Here is a 20,639-nt window from a genome sequence, read left to right on the forward strand (position 1 = left end):
TCAGGAAGACTTACCTTCATCGCACCATCCATCGCGGCGCTGTGGGACACGTACCTTGCAGAATCCTGTGCCTGCCTCTTGGCTTCCCAGGGATGGCTACTTGCAGCCCAGGAGAAGAAGGATGGTTCTGGTGAAAGGACGACAAGCAAAGCACTGGGAGGAAATTTGGGTGCGGGCTCTGCGCTGGGGGTGGGGGTGGGGTGCAGGAGGGGTGGTGCAGCTCCCAAAGTGACCGGTACACACAACCCTCTGGCAGCAGCTCCTAGATGAGTGGGGCCAGGGGATCTCCATGTGCTGCTGTCTGCAGGCGCTGCCCCCAGAGCTCCCATTGGCTACAGTTCCTGGCCAATGGGAGCTGCAGAGTTGGTTCTCGGGGCAGGGGCAGCACGTGGAGACACTCCCCCCACCCCAGGGGATGCTGGGACATGCCAGCCACTTCTGGGAGCGGCACGGAGGGACGGAGGTAGAGTGGGCAGGGAGCCACCTTAGTGCTGCTGGCACATCTCTGCACACCCGTTGTGGGGGGAGGGGAGCAGAGGGCCTCCATGTGCTGCCTGGGGTAGGGGCAGTGCACAGAGCTGCCTCCCCTCCCGGGTCTATTCCAGGAGTGGGTGGGTGGGGTCTTTTGGCCTGCAAGGTGCCTGCAAGGTCAGACTAGATGATCACACTGGTCCCTTCTGACCTTAAAGGCTCTGAGTCTAAAAGGGAGAGGGAAGTAAAGGAATTTAAAAAAAAGATAAACCAAGCATTGTAATACCAGGATGACTCCAACTGCTCATTATATAGTCCCACCCCTTTCTTCCTCCACTGGGTGTTTAATGACCTGTTGGGATTTGGGACACTGATTCTCTCATTCCATTGATAAACTGATACAACATGACCGAAATTAAATCAATTCCCAGTGGAGGAATCATCACATCATTGCATTGGCTAGGAATCGAACCCAGGTCAACTGCTTGGAAGGCAGCTATGCTCACCACTATACCACCAATGCATCTGGTGAAAGTCTCTGATTTTTCACACTTGGTGATTGGTCACCTTACTTCTCAGCATGAGGCGAATGTCTCTGTGGTCTCTGCCATTCATCGTGGGGAGTTTCCCCACTGATAACAGTTCTTGCTGGGTTGGGGATGGGAGACAGAAGAGGCGTTTATTCTGTTTCATTCCTCTCCATTTTCTGTTCCTCCCCTTCCCTTCCAGGGTCCTCCCTTCCATTTCAGACTGTGCAGTGACACCCTCCCTGCACCCAGGACTCTCGAGCCTCTGGAGCAGCACGATCCCATGAGATCCTCAGTGACCAAGGGTCTTTTCCAACTTCCAGGAGACCCAGCTTGAATCTAAAGGAAGCTCTGTTCCTTCCTGGGGATCCTCTCTCCCTTCATGGAGATCAAGAGCATGAAGCCTCTCTGCCTTGCCTCCTGGGTCTGAATTAATGTCCCATTTCCCACTATGTGCTCGAAAGAAACAAATGTTTCTAACCCAGGTGAGCGGAGTTAATTCAGCTGGAATCCTTCACCCACATTCCTTAGGAGATACAGACTCTCTGTGACACAGACTGACTGGGGTTCATCTCTGTATGTCCCCAATGGGGAAGGAAAGACACTGAGGGCGAAGGAAGAAGATGGACAGAAGGAGTCAAATGGGGCTAGACCAGAATAGGACATTTTCTGCCTGTTAAAATGTACTAGACTCTAATTGCTTAAAACAAAACAAAACCCCACCAGATTCTGTTTGAACCATCAGCTTTTCACAGAGCAGCCAAAGTGGTGAAGCACAGACCCACATAACCACCAACAGCCCAAGTTTGTCTAAGAAGCACCTATAGTGGCTCATGCAGGGGGAAATACAGCTGTGGGTGTGAGTTCAGGCCTCACCCAGAGCGTTGGTTTTCATTAGCCACGGAGCTTCCCCTACTTGCTTTGTCTCAGTCACATGGAAAGTGCCATAGGAGGGTGATGAGAGTAAATTCTAAACTCTGAAATGCGGAGGTTGGCCCAGAGATTGGGATAAGGGGTTTGAAGAGAAAAAGCTCTAAGAGTATAAAACCAGACAGTCTCCAGGGGCAGGTCCGGTACAACGCCTCAACAGGGAGCCATTCGGGGGAGGGGGGTTTCACTTCCTCTGTTCAATGTCCTGAGAGGTATTTGAAGATGAAGATAACACCATGGCTAACCAGGTGACTGGCATGTCCTGGGTTAAAGAAAGGGACCTTGGTTAATAGTCTGAAGATTTGCGTTACCATCACTGTCTGACCCCCCTTCAGTGTGGAGCAGGTGTGTACGTTGCTGGGTGGAACACACAGACTCCTGCAGAGCAGGGGCAGCTGTTTCCATGGCAGAGAGCCTGGCACTTAGGAGACTTTCTACACTTGCTGTTTTGAAGCAATTCAGTAAAATAACAGTGGAGCTACAATGTCTGGTCCAAAATTTCAGCCCCCCTGGTGCAAAAACGCTATTTTAGGATCTACATCGGAGGCTCCCGGCACTAGGACACCTGACCAGAGAGCTCAGTGGGGGCGTAACAACTGCTGATTCTGAGGGTCCCGGGCTAAATCCACTTGCAGGGGGAAGTGTTTTGATTTAATTGATGGATAATGAGCACCAGCTACCAGGGGAGAAGCCCTGAGAGTCGCTGCCACTCCAGCTGCTGCTAGGGCAGGGGGGAGCCCCAGGGGGCCAGCTGCTGCTCTGGCCACCCCAGAAGTGCTGCCAGAGGCCACCAAGCTGTGGCTGCTCCTGCTGCCCTCGGGACCACTGGTAAAGTGGTCCCCGGGGCAGCTGCATTGGCCGCTGCTTGGGCGGTCCCTGGAGCCAGTTGATTGAGTGGCCCTGGAGTCAGCCACTGTGCCCACTGCAGAAGTCACGGAGGTTGCAGGAAGTCACAGAATCCATCACTTCTACCACCTCCGTGACAGACACGGAGACAAACCCCTCCCTGCTGTGACTACAATTCCTGGAAGGAAAGAGAAGAACAGAAAGTGAAGAGAGAAGGAAAAAGAGAGATTCCCTGTCAACTCTCTCCCTGCTGCCTCCCCGCTTGTATTCTGTAACCCCATCTCACTGGGTTCCCTGTGCTGGTGCCATGGGGGTGACACTAGAGTTCTGGGGATTTGGGAGGCTCTTCATTTCTCAACATTTCACACAAATTTGTCTTTGGGCTGAAATTTCTCCTGTGAGGCCTCTCACTCAGAGCTGTACCCCACCCTGTTTGCGGGGCGGGGGGGGGGAAGAGGGGAGATGTAAATTGCAGAGCAGGCAGAGAAGTCGCCCATAAAGGGTCATATTGATCTGGTGACTGGTTCTGACCGGGGTCACACGTCCTCTGACACAGGCTCATGTGCAGAACATGGGAGCTCTGGCTTGTTCTAAATGCTGTAGAGTGTGAGTTCCTGGAAAGGGCAGGGGAGAGGGAGCAAGAGGAGAAAGGCAGAGACATTGGAGACGAGGAATTGGGGGGAGAAGGAGAGAACAGAGAGACAATAAATGATTGAAGCAGAACAGGTGTCCCAACTCCATCTTGCTCATCACAGGTGTTCAGAGAGACAGGTAGTTGCAGGTTTTCCAGGGTCAAGTCTGAACTTTGATTCTAACAATGTGCGTTGAAATATCAAGGGGATCTCCACATACCTGATCTCTTCCCCCATCCCCTTTTTTAGTATTAATTTTTATTTTGAAGTGTTTGGCTTAACTGTGATCTTCTCTTTCCCCACCTGTATTGTACTTTGGAGTTTATTTTTATTTTGCCTCCCTTTTGTTCATGTCATTATAATAGTAACAGCAAAGGAATCTGCAGGAGCAAAAACTGACTCAAAACTTCATTTCCCCATCATGCCGGAACATCCTACAAACAGCTCACGCAGCTGGAATCATAACACGCAAGGCCAGGGGATGGGAGATGCAGGTTTCCAAGTGTTCTGTCTTTCTCAGATGACACATTCCAGCCCCTTGTGTGCCTCCATCCTGTATGACCTGCTGGACTTTGACCCATTTATTGTCTCATTCTATAGATAATGTGATTGTAACACAACGTGACTGAAATTAAACCACTTCCAGATGAGGAAACAACAAAAGAGAAAAGCCATTATTGCATTGGCTGGGAATCAAACCCAAATCACCTGATTGGAAAACATCTACACACACCACTATACCACCAATGGATCTAGCAAAAGGAGTTTTCCTGCAGGCTCTGTGTGCTGGCAAATGGGGTGACACATGACCATGGAGTTAGTGAGCAGGGTGGATGGGCTGGAAGCTGCCTGATAGCTGGGAGCAGAGTTAGGATCCCAGAGTGACTGAAAGGGAGCAAAGGTGAAAGCAGAGCTCATTGGGAGCTGGCCCCACACCTGCCCTGCCCCTAGGAGAGGGGAACTGAAGCTCAACTTCAATCACAGAAAAATCTTCCCTGAGAAGGAAGGGGACAGCTTGTTTTAAAGACCAGGTTTGTGTTTGTTCCTGCTACATACGGAGGGGCTGGGTAGTGCTGATTCCAGCCCCCAGACTCTGGGAGGATAAGGAACAAATTCAGGCTGCCAGTGACCTGCAGGAGGGAGATGATCTTTTGACAGTGACGGACGCCTGGTCCTAAAGGCCTTTGTCTGCCCCCTTCCAGTGACTGTTTGGTACAGGAATGCAGCCCCCACTCCTGGGTCTCTCCTGGGGAAATAATGTTTCTGTGCAAAACACCAAAGCTTTTAATAGAAAGGAAGAAAAGGAAATGGCCACACGATGGGACTAGGACATAAGGAATGAAACACAAGATGCTTCTCCCCTGTGCATTGACTTTTAACCTCGTTTGTGGTGGTGTTGTATCCATGTTGGTCCCAGGGGTCCTCTGGGGCGCCGGGCATTGGCCACTTTCGGGAGAGTGGGTTAGATGAACTGGTCTGACTCAGTGTGGCTGTTCTTATGTTCTAACTGCAGGTTATGGAGGAGACGACCTTCCAGGCTACACAGAACTGAAGAAGGGTGCTGGGTTAGCTCCACAGCTTGTCTCTTTCACCAACAGAGGTTGGTCCTCTGCAAGCTCTTACCCTCACCCGCCTTGTCTCTCTTGGACTCTGAAAAGTGTTTTCTCTCCACTCCCCTTGGAGAGACGTTAAGTTTCCCTTTGGGCAACTATCAGGCTGAAGCAATTGTATTGACTGTGACACTAGAATTGAAGATTTAATATTATAAATAAATGAGTCTAAACCTGAGGTTCTTGTTTTCACATTGGTTTTTCTAACTCAGTTCCCAGTTCTCTTCTAGAAAGGCCTCCAGGCTGCCTGCTCAGCCCAGCAAAAGTGGCAAGGAGAAAGCCCACACTGCTGCTCTTTCAGGTACTTGAAGGCTGCTATCAAATCCCCTCACTCAGTCAGTCCCCAGGCTGTAGCAGTGCATAGGATTCTTCCATCCTAAGTGCAGGACTCTGCACTTCTCCTTGTTGAACCTCCTCAGATTTCTTTTGGCCCAATCCTCCAATTTGTCTAGGTCGCTCTGGACCCAACCCCTGTCCTCCAGTGCTTGGATTCTTTACATGCTTTCACAGAGCAAAGAGCACATGTTCCATGATTTCATAGGGCAGAGTTTTGTGCTATCGGGAGCTTTCCCTGTGTGAATTTGACAGGTGGATCAACACAGAGACACATTATGACCCTTCTCAGTGTGCTGAGGGCTGTGAGTCTCCTTGTTGCCACCTGCCACAAGGAAGAGGGAGTTTTGCATTTGGCAGCTGGATGTTAGTGACCAAACGCACCAGCCTGCTGGAACTCAAGGACCCTCCTCTGAGCTACAGCAGCCACCTTAACCCTTGAGTTCCTTCAATGTGTCCCCCGCTGGGGTCCAGCCCGGATCACCAGATACTCGGTGAAATCCCAGATCCTCTCTTCCCCAAGTATCCCAGGTTACTAGTTTTACTGTGGACCATTGCTACTGTATCTCACACAGCACCTGAGTACAGTTATTGAACAAGCAAAAAATTTATTTCACAATGGATAGAGATTTAAACAAAAACATGAGTGATGGAAACCAACTGTTACCACTAAACAAAGGCAGAAAATGATAGAAGAGAAATGCCAGCACAAAAAACAGAGAGAGGAACAATAAGATACTAAAAGGACAATGGTTGGAACTCTCCATTTCTCTCAGTCTTTGGATTGATGGGTAGTAGAGCTGTAGCAACAGTTGAGGAACCAGGGTAAATTAAATCTAATTAACTTTTCAAGATTAGCCATCATTTCCTGTACGACTAAAAAAAAACACAAAAACAAGACAACTTTCAGTTTTCCAAAATAATTCACATTATCACACAGTCTCTTACTCTTTAACCAATAACTTCACCTATAATTTCATTTTAATTGGTAACAATAACATATTCAAAGATCACAAATTCTTTTCATATATGTTAGGGCTTGGCTACACTTGTGAGTTGCAGCGCTGGGAGTTACAGTGCTGGTTGTGCAGCTGTGTAGGAACAGCGCTGGTGTGTGGCCACACTCACAGCTACCAGCGCTGGTGTGTGGCCGCATTTGCAGCGCTGTTGGGAGTGATGGATTATGGGCAGCTATCCCAGCATTCAAGTGGCAGCAACCTGCTTTTCAAAAGAGGGGGGTGGGGTGGGGTGTAGTGTGACAGGGAGCGGGGGAGGGAGGGAGAGAGAGAGACAGTGTGTGGATTTTTTGAGCCGACACTGTGTATTAGTTCCCTGCCCTGAAAATCAGAAAATTTTCCAAACCCCTTATTCTGCAAACAGCCTGCAGACCAGATAAGAAGCACGGACTCCCCGTTTCTCTCATCAAACACTCAACCCCTGTGAATGAGGTAGGCAGGGGGTTCTCTCATTTGATTGTTCACAGTCACTTACAGATTGATCACAGCAAACAGGAGCTGTGTTTGTTTAGATAAGCAGCTCCCGAGTTCACAACAAAACAAAGAGAGGCTGCATAACAAAACAAAAGAGAGTAATTTACTTTAAAGCATTCTGGGATATCTCCTAATACCCTAGAGGCCAACAACAGCGCTGGTGTGTGTCCACACTTGATGAGCAGTGCTGGATCACCAGCGTTGCACTCGTTATACCCCAAGCAGACCAGGTGTTCAGCCAGCGCTGCAGCCAGGGAGTTGCAGCGCTGGATGTGCCTTGCAGGTGTGGACAGTTACTAATTGCAGTGCTGGAAAGCCTCCACCAGCGCTGCAACTCACAAGTGTAGCCAAGCCCTTAGTTTGCTTTTAATCCCCATTGTCAATAACTGAACCCTTGTTCTTAGTGTGGTTTGTCCCAACCACTTCTGTGAGTTCATATATCTCAGGATCTTCTGCCATGTGTGTTGGTAGAAGGAGTCTTCTATGTCGGAATGTTTGCATTATGGAGAAAAATACCTCTCTTTTCACACTTTTTAATCTTTCAAAGTAGGAGGAGGCAGAGAAGTAATGTAAATGCATAAAACAAAAGAGAAACCTCTCTGGTCTACACTAAAGACATTTATCGGGATAACTATATTGCTTAGGGGTGTGAAAAATCCACACCGCTGAGCAATGTAGTTACACAGCCCTAACCCCCTGTGTAGATAGTGCTACATGAGCGGGAGAGCTTCTCCTGCCAACATAGCCACCGCCGCTTGCGGGGGCTGGACTAATCAAGTCCGATGGGAGAAATCTCTCCCATTGGCTTAGAGCATCTGTTATAGCAGTGCTACAGCAGCACAGCTACATTGGTGCAGTTGTGCCAACATCAGCTTAATTGTGTAGCCACAGCGTCAGACACAAAACCATAGTCTCAGGACTCAACATGTGTGTATCTGGAAGTCTGAAATTGGAGGCTGACAAATTCGTTGCCTCATTGGTTACCATCATTTCTACAGCCTGAAAGTCCTTGTTACCCAATCAGGCAGCCAGTTTGGGATCCACAGGGAAGGACTGTCCTATGAAGCACTCTCTCTTGTCGTCCTTCACTGTTTGGATGCATGTTCTCAATCTAACCCTGGCATACTTTGGAAGTGTAATCAGTGACACTGAACTAGGAAGTGGAGTTGTACAAACAATTTTCCTTGGGTCACCATAGCTTCCTTTACTGGGGTGGAAACCAAGAACTGGGTGTGGAATCTTTCAACCTCAGCTCTTTCCAAATCCTTGGTTTTGGATAGGGTAGATTTACACTTCTCTGAAGAATACTTTACAAAACCACTTAAAATCTCAGCAGTGTTAATGAGGAATGGCTTCCTGAAACATGCCCAGCTCTTCTTTAATTCGGTGGCACAGGTCCAGGGAAGGGACTGGATACAGGCCTTGATCAGAATCTTCGTTAGTTACCAGAACTGGAGATTCTATTCAAACATGGCTATTTTGCTGAAGATATTACATTTTCAACACTGGTTTCATTTTATACACATCTTTAGCACCTACAAAAGGATAAATTCAACCAAAAACTCCACTTCTATTTCCTCAACATCTGTGTCATGAAGGGCTGCATTTCCCATAGCATAGGATTAGCTAGGAGAGATCTTCTGTAGGGCCTGGGTTACAAATGGTCTGGGAACCAGACACACGGGCATTTTGCCTAGTTCAAAACCACTTACCATGGAATTCTCTTCCCAAATCATGGGAGACAATATTGCCTTAAACAACTGAAATACACTGTGATCAGATGCACTTCCTTCAGTTAGTTGGGGTTCTGCTGTTGTTCACCATTTCTGAGTGGAGATTTTAAATCACTGCTATTTCTTTGTGAGCCTGTCCAGTAAATTAGAGAGTTCTCTCCTGTTGATAGAACTGCACTTCAACTTTCTCCATGTCATCATGGAGGGATGGGGAAAAAGCAAAGCTGAAATCATAAATGAGGCCTTTAGCAAAGGGTGATTGTCTTAAATTCTTCAATAAATCTGAGCTACAGCCTATCAAACTGAACTAATATCCAATTGGGTGACCAAACAGCCTTTAGGAAAGATAGAAACCCACATCACAGAGAGACAATACATGACAAAGAAAGTGTCAAGTGAAATTCCAGAGCAGGTTACATCTGATTATTCAGAATTGGGACAAGAGAGTCTCCCATCACATTCTCCTCTGATCCATTCAAACCTGCTTCCCTCATCCCTGTCTCAATAGTCAGTTATGTTATTTACAAATGTTTTAGTATCCTAGCATGCCCATAATGAGGGAAAAACAGCCCTCTTGCTAGAAGTGGCTTTACAATAGATGGAACCTGGAATTTAAACTCTAAATGATCACACTGTATTTGGGATCCATTTGAATTCCCCTTCCAGGTCTTTGACACTTTCATCTCCAGTCATAGCAACTCTGATATAGGATTAAAGAAGTCAAAACATCATCTGCAAGCACAGACAATGGAGAATGCTTCATCACAAGACACTTTGAGAAGTGGATGGATAGAATGTGACGAAGATAAACTCTGCCTGGCTCAGGCAAAAGGTAACAGTTCTGCAGTGAAGGGGAAGGAGGGAATCTTTGAGTCACCCCATCTCCTTCTAGTGTCACAGAAGCTGAAATTATACTTTTTTTCTGCCCCTGCTCCTCTTCATTTACATATAATTTGAAAAATTCCCAAGATAACTGCTCTTCAGCACAACCCAGAGCAACGTGAGAACAACTGGCAAGGATACAATCTGTATCACTGGTGACTCTAACAATAACTTTGCAACAGGAGGAATGGTATAAACGTGATGCTCCCTGGTTCCTCATAGGGAGGGCACACTCCAACTACTTATGGGACAACAGAAAGGACAAATAGGTCCATCTCAAAAGAGGGCGAACTGCAAAAGGCAAAAATGGGCCACTCATCTGGACAAGCTGAGGGATAACGGTGCTGCAAACAGTTCAAAGAGCTTTAAAAGTTACTATGTGGGAATCAGGAAAAGTATTAAAAAACAAAGTATTGATAGCCCTAGAGATTTTTACAATGTTGATCTCTCTTGCAGAGTCTCTGATGGCTAACATGGGCTGAGTGCCAAGAGAAGGTTTTCCCACACTCATGGCATTCATAGGGCCTCTCCCCCGTGTGAATTCTTTGATGGCTAATACGGTGCGAGCTGCGATTGAAGGTTTTCCAGCACTCACTGCATTCGTAGGGTCTTTCCCCTCTGTGGATTGTTTGATGACGAATAAGGTGCGAGCTGCGACTGAAGGTTTTACAACACTCATGGCATTCGTAGGGTCTTTCCCCTGTGTGGATTCTCTGATGAACAGAAAGGACTGATATTTGAGTGAAGCTTTTCCCACACTCACGGCATTCGTAGGGTCTTTCCCCTGTGTGGATCCTCTGATGTTTAGAAAGGGCTGAGCTGTCAGTGAAGCTTTTCCCGCACTCACTGCATTCATAGGGCCTCTCATCTGTGTGGATTCTCTGATGAACAGAAAGGGCTGATCTTTGAGTGAAGCTTTTCCCACACACTCTGCATTCATAGGGCCTTTCCCCCGTGTGGATTCTCTGATGAACAGAAAGGGGTGATCTTTGAGTGAAGCTTTTCCCACACTCTCTGCACTCATAGGGCCTCTCATCTGTGTGGATTCTCTGGTGAACAGAAAGGGATGATCTTTGAGTGAAGCTTTTCCCACAGTCACTGCATTCGTAGGACCTGTCCCCTGTGTGGATTCTCTGATGTCTAGAAAGGTGTGAGCTGTTAGTGAAGGTTTTCCCACACTCACGGCATTCATAGGGCTTCTCCCCCGTGTGGATTCTCTGATGTTGAGAAAGGGCTGAACTCTTAGTGAAGCATTTTCCACACTCACAGCATTTATACGGCCTCTCCCCCGTGTGAATTCTTTGATGGCTAATAAGGTTTGAGCTGCGATTGAAGGTTTTCCCGCACTCACTGCATTCGTAGGGTCTTTCCCCTCTGTGGATTGTTTGATGACTAATAAGGTGCGAACTGCGATTGAAGGTTTTCCCACACTCAGGGCATTTGTAGGGCCTCTCCCCTGTGTGGATTCTCAGATGAACAGAAAGGCTTGATCTGTGAATGAAGTTTTGCCCACACTCAGTGCATGTATTTTTTCTCTTTCGCCTAAGGATTTCCTGTTGTGTTGTGGTTTCCATGAGAACCTTCTGAGTTCCCCAACAGGAAATAAATTTACCCAATTTCTCCCCTGGCTGGTTTCCTTGCTCTCTTTCTGGTCTGTGCTGAATCTCCCAGGAGTTTCCCTGCTCAGGACTCCTGGACACATTCCTTTTCGATCTTTGTGATAATGCTCCGTGTTTATCCACTTGCTCAACATTTTTCTGCTGAGAATTGCGCTCCTCTTTCTCACGGACCATTGCATCATCTGCTGTGACAGAGACAGACACCTCAAACAGGGATGGAACAGGAAAGACCAAACCAAAACAAGTGCTGGAGGGAGGTCAAATAAAAATCAGGAGCTGAACTCCCCCAAACTCTTCCCACAAACAATCCAGGAAGTGTAGGGGACAATTTCCTGGTGCAAGTGCTGGAGGAACCAACTAGGGGACAAGCTCTTCTTGACCTGCTGCTCACAAACAGGGAAGAAATAGTAGAGGAAGCAATAGTGGATCAGAACCTGGGAGACAGTGACCATGAGGTGGTCGAGTTCAGGATCCTGACACAAGGAAGAAAAGAGAGCAGTAGAACAGAGACCCTGGACTTCAGAAAACCAGACTTCGACTCCCTCAGGGAACTGATGGGCAAGGTCCCCTGGGAGAATAACATGACGGGAAAAGGAGTCGAGGAAAGCTGGCTATATTTTAAAGAATCCTTATTGAGGTTGCAGGAACAAACCATCCCGATGTGTAGGAAGAAAAGTAAATATGGCAGGCGACCAGCTTGGCTTAACAGTGAAATCCTTGCTCGTCTTAAACACAAAAAAACAGCTTACAAGAAGTGGAAGAGTGGACAAATAACCAGGGAGGAGTATAAAAGTATTGCTCAGGCATGCAGGAGTGAAATTAGGAAGGCCAAATCACACTTGGAGTTGCAGCTAGCCGGAGATGTTAGGAGTAACAAGAAGGGTTTCTTCAGGTATGTTAGCAACAAGAAGAAAGTCAAGGAAAGTGTGGGCCCCTTGCTGAATGAGGGAGGGAACCTAGAGACAGAGGATGTGGAGAAAGCTAGTGTACTCAATGCTTTTTTTGCCTCTGTCTTGACAGACAAGGTCAGTTCCCAGACAGCTGTACTCTGCAGCACGGTATGGGGAGGAGGTGACCAGCTCTCTGTAGAGAAAGAAGTAGTTCGGGACTATTTAGAAAAGCTGGATGAGCACAAGTCCATGGGGCCGGATGCACTGCATCCGAGGGTGCTAAAGGAGTTGGCTGATGAGACTGCAGAGCCATTGGCCATTATCTTTGAAAAATCATGGTGATCGGGGGAGGTCCAGGATGACTGGAAAAAAGCTAATGTAGTGCCCATCTTTAAAAAAGGGAAGAAGGAAGATCCAGGGAACTACAGGCCAATCAGTCTCACCTCAGTCCCTGGAAAAATCATGGAACCAATTCTGAACCACTTAAAGGAGGGGAAAGTGATCAGGAACAGTCAGCATGGATTCACCAAGGGCAAGTCATGCCTGACTAACCTAATTGCCTTCTATGATGAGATAACCGGCTCCGTGGATGAGGAGAAAGCAGTGGATGTGCTATTTCTGGACTTTAGCAAAGCGTTTGATACAGTCTCCCACAGTATTCTTGCCAGCAAGTTAAAGAAGTATGGGCTGGATGAATGGACAGTAAGGTAGATAGAAAACTGGCTAGAAGGTCGGGCTCAACGGGTAGTGATCAATGGTTCCATGTCTAGTTGGCAGCCAGTATCAAGTGGAGTGCCCCAAGGGTCGGTGCTGGGGCCGGTTTTGTTCAATATCTTCATTAACGATCTGGAGGATGGTGTGGACTGCACCCTCAGCAAGTTTGCAGATGACACTAAACTGGGAGGAGTGGTTGATACGCTGGAGGGTAGGGATAGGATACAGAGGGACCTAGACAAATTAGAGGACTGGGCCAAAAGAAACATGATGAGGTTCAACAAGGACAAGTGCAGAGTCCTGCACTTAGGACGGAAGAATCCCATGCACTGCTACAGACTAGGGACCGAATGGCTGGGCAGCAGCTCTGCAGAAAAGGACCTAGGGGTTACGGTGGACGAAAAACTGAATATGAGTCAACAGTGTGCCCTTGTTGCCAAGAAGGCTAATGGCATTTTGGGTTGTATAAGTACGGGCATTTCCAGCAGATCGAGGGATGTGATCATTCCCCTCTATTCAACGCTGGTGAGGCCTCATTTGGAGTACTGTGTCCAGTTTTGGGCCCCACACTACAAGAAGGATGTGGATAAATTGGAGAGAGTCCAGCGGAGGACAACAAAAATGATTAGGGGGCTGGAGCACATGACTTATGAGGAGAGGCTGAGGGAACTGGGATTGTTTAGCCTGCAGAAGAGAAGAATGAGGGGCATTTGATAGCTGCTTTCAACTACCTGAAAGGGGGTTCCAAAGAGGATGGATCTAGACTGTTCTCAGTGGTAGAAGATGACAGAACAAAGAGTAATGGTCTCAAGTTGCAGTGGGGGTGGTTTAGGTTGGACATTAGAAAAAACTATTTCACTAGTAGGGTGGTGAAGCACTGGAATGGGTTATCTAGGGAGGTGGTGGAATCTCCTTCCTTAGAGGTTTTCAAGGTCAGGCTTGACAAAGCCCTGGCTGGGATGATTTAGTTGGGTTTGGTCCTGCTTTGAGCAGGGGGTTGGACTAGATACCTCCTGAGGTCCCTTCCAACCCTGAGATTCTATGATTCTATGATTCTAAATAAGAGAGAGGAGGGGATCAATTCAGCCTTCACATCCCATCCAAATACGCAGGGGGAAGGGAGGAAGCTACTGCCTGGTGTCTGCTAGGATCTATAGGAAGCCATGAGCTATATTTACCCTGAGGATATGACCCCTGCTAGGGATAATAATGAACTGAGACACCTCCCCAAGGGCTTTGTAGGGCATCCCAGATGTTTCCTTCAGGCACTTACAGATTCTGAGGTGGTTTAATGTTTCCTCACCTGTGCGGGGAGCTCTCAGGATCTCTCTTTCCTCTGAACCCTGGAGGTCTGGGACCCATGGCTCTTCCCCTTGTTCCAGCTGGGAGATCACATCAGGCTGGGTAACAGGAAACCCTGCTCAGATGAAAGAAAACAAAGGAGTTCAGTTGATTTCATAAGACTTTGTCATAAAAAACATTCTATTAATTTAACTTCAGTGCTTAGTGTGACCTGGTGGGCCAGAGGCAGGTCTCACTGAAAATGCCAAGATCAGGGCAGGCTGAAAAAGGGATCACCCACTTGGGTTATCGAGACGCTGAAAAAAGAAATCACACGGCCCCCTTTATTGCATCCCAGTTCTCTGACTCCTAATGAGCACTTAGGTCCAGTACAGTGAGAGGTTATTTCAAAACTCTGCTCACATAAACAAAATGATCTTCTGACCCCAAAGGTCAGCCACGTTACCAGGTCAGCATAGGTTTGTATCTTACCCAAAATACCACACTGCCAGCCAATCCTTAGCATCTAAACTAAAGGTTTAAACAAAAGAAAGAAAGAAAGTTAAATGGGAAAGCAGTCAGATACATTCCAAAATGGATATATCAGGTTCTTAGCAGTATTGGTGAGTTGCCGGTGTGAAAATCTGCCTGGAACACATCCACAGCTTGGATGGGTCATTCAGTCCTTTGTTCCAGGGTTCAGTTTGTAGAGAAGTTGCTCCAGAGGCAGGAAAGGGGATTGAAGACAAAACGGAGATGATGCAGCTGCCCTTTACATTCCTTTGCCATGTGGCTTGTACTTCCTGTGTCCCAAACACAAGATTCACAGCATGTGGCATGGAAAAGCCTTGGAGTTCTCATTACACAGGCATACCCCGGCATGTCTTGCTGACTCAATAGGTGTATCCCCTTGGTCCTTTCCATGGGCTCATTGTACAGCTGATGACCCTCAATGGGCCATCAAACAGGCTAGGCAGTGTTGATGCCAATATGTCTGGGGGTGTCACCCAGAAACACTGCGCAAGTCTGGAAATACAGATATACCCTACATATCTATAACTCACAATACAAAGGTGATACAAACATAGAAACAAAATGATCATACTTGGAAAATCATAACATTTCCCCTGACACCTTACATGGCATATCTAGCATGATTCATTGCAATTTGATAAGATTATATTATTTTATTATTAATATCAAAGTGTCTCACAATTCCATACAGTGTCACACTTGGTAAACCAGTGAATTTCCAGGACTAGTTCCCCAGGTCCTTGAAGATGCCGAACACTATGCTTATGAGGGATTGAAATACCCACATATCTGCTAGGAACGAACACGAACACAAACACACACACAGACACTGTGTCAGTCTATATCCCTATGTTCACTCTTCTAGAAAATTATGATCAATTTTGTACACAGTATGGCTTGTGAGGTATCATTTGAAAATGCATAATCTACTGAATATTATCCTCCTGTTAAAATGTGTAGTAACACTGTATGTAAAGTTATGAGATTTTACAGTATGAGATTACGGAAAAAGTTACAATTCTGGGGGACACCCACAGAGTAGTTCCTCGGAAACAGCAAGGCAAACAGCTGGTCGAACAACCATTCTCCTGCAGGGGGAAGGTGTGAAGAAGACATTTACATTCCATCACAGGGACCTCTTGAAGCTGTTGTAGAAAACAACCACACGATTGATTTTGAATCAGCTCAGCCTGAGGCTCTTTTCTTGGTTAAAAGTGCACAGGGGGCGACAGCTATTGGAATACTGCCCCCCTGAGCTAAAAACCACACAAGGCTTTTAAAGCTTAAAACCACAATCAATGGCACATACGTTGCACGTTAATTTCCTTATTTGGAATATATTGCAAAATATGATGCAGGTCAAAAGCAAGCTGAACAATCAGTTTTCCATATTCGGCCTTTCCTGTTCTTGTTATTCCTAGTCTAGTTTGTGGTTTGACTTTTCTAACACTTCCACTGTGGTTACGTTTCACAAGCTCAGTTACTGCAAATCAGTGTGTTTGGGGAGTTTCCACTTCACCTCCTTAGGCCCCTTATGCACACAAAGCCATTGTTCCCCAATTTGGGGGATTTTCCATTCCACTTTGGCTTTCTATGCCCTTTACACAGAGCAGCAAGCTCAGCTAATACTTCATGCCTACTAGCTTGACCAAAGCTCCAAAGCTCTTTCTGTACTTTCCCTCCCAATTCTCATATCTCCGACAGACAGCCTGGCACCATGACTCAGCTGAGAACTGAAGTTGTTTCTAGTACAAAGGACTGAATTATAAAAAGAGGTGAGGAAAATGCTTCAGACTCTCTCTCTCCCCTTTCCCTCTGCTCATGACAACTCCTGAAGAGCTGAACGTGGGAGGCAGGGGTGGGTTAGGTCGAGTCCTGGCTGAAAGGAAAACCAGCCTGTCTCAGCACATGGCGAGAGAAACATTTGCCTTGTTTCAGCTTGTTAACTTAGACATTAGTTTGTGTTTTATCTTGCATTTCTTTTGTAAAAAATTCTGAGCTTTATGCCTCATTATCTGTATCTTAAAATATTTTTTTGATTGTTAACTATCTTGTTTTATTCTTTATCTAACCAGTGTGTTTGTATTAAAGTGTGTTGGAAACTCCATCTGGGATAACAAGGCTGGCACATGTCATTTTCCACTGATGAAATGACAGACTTCATATGAGCTTGCGTTGTTCAGGAGTGTGCTGGACAGGGAAAGATGCACATTTCTGGGAGAAGTCTGGGAGCAGAGAATTTTCTGGGGTTCTCCTGTGCTGCACTGTAACTTGTGAGTCACTGATTAGCAGGTATCAGAGGGGTAGCCATGTTAGTCTGGTTCTGTAAAAGCAGCAAAGAATCCTGTGGCACCTTATAGACTAACAGACGTTTTGCAGCATGAGCTTTCGTGGGTGAATACCCACTTCGTCGGATGCAAGAGTGGAAATTTCCAGGCGCAGGTATATATAAGCAAGCAAGAAGCAAGCTATAGATAACGAGGTTAGATCAATCAGGGAGGATGAGGCCCTGTTCTAGCAGTTGAGGTGTGAAAACCAAGGGAGGAGAAACTGGTTCTGTAATTGGCAAGCCATTCACAGTCTTTGTTTAGCCCTAAACTGATGGTGTCAAATTTGCAAATGAACTGAAGCTCAGCAGTTTCTCTTTGAAGTCTGGTCCTAAAGTTTTTTTGCTGGAGGATGGCCACCTTCAGATCTGCTATTGTGTGGCCAGGGAAGTTGAAGTGTTCTCCTACAGGTTTTTGTATATTGCCATTCCTAATGTCTGATTTGTGTCCATGTATCCTTTTCCTTAGAGACTGTCCAGTTTGGCCGATGTACATAACAGAGGGGCATTGCTGGCATATGATGGCGTATATTACATTGGTGGATGTGCAGGTGAATGAACCGGTGATGGTGTGGCTGATCTGGTTAGGTCCTGTGATGGTGTTGCTGGTGTAGATATGTGGGCAGAGTTGGCATCGAGGTTTGTCGCATGGATTGGTTCCTGAGTTAGTTACTCTGGTGCGGTGTGCAGTTGCTGGTGAGAATATGCTTCAGGTTGGCAGGTTGTCTGTGGGCGAGGACTGGCCTGCCATCCAAGGCCTGTGAAAGTGTGGGATCATTGTCCAGGATGGGTTGTAGATCCCTGATGATGCGTTGGAGGGGCTTTAGCTGGGGACTGTATGTGATGGCCAGTGGAGTCCTGTTGGTTTCTTTCTTGGGTTTATCTTGCACTAGGAGGCTTCTGGGTACACGTCTGGCTCTGTTGATCTGTTTCCTTATTTCCTCATGCGGGTACTGTAGTCTTGAGAATGCTTGGTGGAGATTTTCTAGGTGCTGGTCTCTGTCTGTGGGGTTAGAGCAGATACGGTTGTACCTGAGTGCTTGGCTGTAGACAATGGATCTTGTGATGTGTCCGGGATGGAAGCTGGAGGCATGAAGGTAGGCATAGCGGTCGGTAGGTTTTCGGTATAGGGTGGTGTTAATGTGACCATCACTTATTTGCACCGTGGTGTCTAGGAAGTGGACCTCCCGTGCAGACTGGTCCAGGCTGAGGTTGATGGAGGGGTGGAAGCTGTTGAAATCGTGGTGGAATTTTTCCAGAGACTCCTTCCCATGGGTCCAGATGAAGAAGATGTCATCAATGTAGCGTAGGTAGAGAAGGGGTGAGAGTGGATGGGAGCTGAGGAAGCGTTGTTCCAGGTCGGCCATAAAAATACTGGCATATTGTGGGGCCATGCGGGTGCCCATAGCGGTGCCACTGATCTGGAGATATATGTTGTCATCAAATTTGAAATAGTTGTGTGTGAGGATAAAGGCACAGAGCTCAGCAACCAGTTGTGCTGTGGCATCATCAGGGATACTGTTCCTGACAGCTTGTATTCCATCTGTGTGTGGGATGTTTGTGTAGAGAGCCTCTACATCCATGGTGGCTAGGATGGTGTTTTCTGGACGGTCACCAATGCATTGTAGTTTCCTCAGGAAATGAGTGGTGTCACGGAGATAGCTGGGAGTGCTGGTAGCATAGGGTCTGAGCAGAGAGTCTACATATCCAGACAGTCCATCAGTGAGAGTGCCAATGCCCGAGATGATGGGGCATCCAGGATTTCCGGGTTTGTGGATGTTGGGATCCTAGACACCACGGTGCAAATAAGTGATGGTCACATTAACACCACCCTATACCGAAAACCCACCGACCGCTATGCCTACCTTCATGCCTCCAGCTTCCATCCCGGACACATCACAAGATCCATTGTCTACAGCCAAGCACTCAGGTACAACCGTATCTGCTCTAACCCCACAGACAGAGACCAGCACCTAGAAAATCTCCACCAAGCATTCTCAAGACTACAGTACCCGCACGAGGAAATAAGGAAACAGATCAACAGAGCCAGACGTGTACCCAGAAGCCTCCTAGTGCAAGATAAACCCAAGAAAGAAACCAACAGGACTCCACTGGCCATCACATACAGTCCCCAGCTAAAGCCCCTCCAACGCATCATCAGGGATCTACAACCCATCCTGGACAATGATCCCAAACTTTCACAGGCCTTGGGTGGCAGGCCAGTCCTCCCCCACAGACAACCTGCCAACCTGAAGCATATTCTCACCAATAACTGCACACCGCACCATAGTAACTAACTCAGGAACCAATCCATGCAACAAACCTCGATGCCAACTCTGCCCACATATCTACACCAGCAACACCATCACAGGACCTAACCAGATCAGCCACACCATCACCGGTTCATTCACCTGTACGTCCACCAACATAATATATGCCATCATATGCCAGCAATGCCCGTCTGCTACGTACATCGGCCAAACTGGACAGTCTCTAAGGAAAAGGATACATGGACACAAATCAGACATTAGGAATGGCAATATACAAAAACCTGTAGGAGAACACTTCAACCTCCCTGGCCACACAATAGCAGATCTTAAGGTGGCCATCCTCCAGCAAAAAAACTTTAGGACCAGACTTGAAAGAGAAACTGCTGAGCTCCAGTTCATCTTCAAATTTGACACCATCAGCTCAGGATTAAACAAAGACTGTGAATGGCTTGCCAATTACAGAACCAGTTTCTCCTCCCTTGGTTTTCACACCTCAACTGTTAGAACAGGGCCTCATCCTCCCTGATTGATCTAACCTCGTTATCTCTAGCTTGCTTCTTGCTTGCTTATATATACCTGCCCCTGGAAATTTCCACTACTTGCATCCGAAGTGGGTATTCACCCACGAAAGCTCATGCTGCAAAACATCTGTTAGTCTATAAGGTGACACAGGATTCTTTGCTGCTTTTACAGAACCAGACTAACACGGCTACCCCTCTGATACTATTCCTTTTTAAATAATTCCTAACATCCTGTTTGCTTTTTTGACTTCCGCTGCACACTGCTGGATGTCTTCAGAGAACTATCCACAATGACAAAAAGATCTTTTTCTTGATTAGCCTAATTTTGCCCCCCATCATATTGTATGTATAGTTGGAGTTATTTTTTCCAATGTGCATTACTTTACATTTATACACATTTGCCATTTTGCTGCCCAGTCACTTAGTTTTGTGAGATGTTTTTGAAGTTCTTCACAGTTTGCTTTGGTCTTAACTATCTTGAGCAGTTTAGTATTGTGACGTTATTGATATAATCTGGGACCATATAGAACATGATTGCAACCAAGGTCCTGACTGATCCAGCCCAGGAGGATGTACTCCAGAGACTTGATTTGAACCTGCAGTTTACTCCATCACTGCTACAAGCCTGAACTAAGAACTTTGCCATTACTGCATGTAATTGATTCCATTTAACCAATTCTAGCTCTCATCTCTATCCTTTTATGAAAAAAATCTTTAGATTTTAGATTCTAAAGGATTGGCAACAATGTGATTTGTGGGTGAGATCTGATGTGTACATTGACCTCGGTCTGGGACTTGATTCTTTGGGATCGAGAGAACCTTTTACTTTTATTGGGGTGTTGGTTTTCATAACCATTCATCCCCAGGACGAGTGCACTGGTGGTGATACTGGAAGACTGGAGTGTCTAAGGGAATTGCTTGTGTGACTTGTGGTTAACCAGTGGGGTGAAACCAAAGTCCTGTTTGTCTGGCTGGTTTGGTTTGCCTTAGAGGTGGAAAAATCCCAGCCTTGGGCTGTAACTGCCCTGTT

The 20,639-nt window shown here is 46.8% G+C and overlaps 2 protein-coding genes and 1 non-coding gene across 3 annotated transcripts in view; 1 reads left to right on the plus strand and 2 right to left on the minus strand.

Moving 5' to 3' along the window:
* The window catches only part of LOC120381734 (zinc finger protein OZF-like), a 33,980-nt gene extending 22,952 nt beyond the window's left edge, over positions 1–11,028 (minus strand). The window contains exon 1 of the mRNA XM_039499849.1: positions 9,914–11,028. Coding sequence (XP_039355783.1) covers positions 9,914–11,028 — 1,115 coding nt within the window. The remainder of the gene's footprint in view (positions 1–9,913) is intronic.
* The window catches only part of LOC120381732 (zinc finger protein 420-like), a gene marked incomplete at its 3' end in the record, with an annotated part of 264,899 nt that overhangs the window by 210,624 nt on the left and 33,636 nt on the right, over positions 1–20,639 (plus strand). The gene's annotated exons all lie outside the window — the stretch shown is intronic.
* TRNAG-UCC lies at positions 923–994 on the minus strand. Its single transcript has one exon. It is a non-coding gene; the product is annotated as a tRNA-Gly (tRNA).

This window comes from Mauremys reevesii, linkage group 14 (genome assembly GCF_016161935.1).
Source record: "Mauremys reevesii isolate NIE-2019 linkage group 14, ASM1616193v1, whole genome shotgun sequence".
In the NCBI taxonomy this organism is placed as follows: Eukaryota; Metazoa; Chordata; order Testudines; family Geoemydidae; genus Mauremys; species Mauremys reevesii.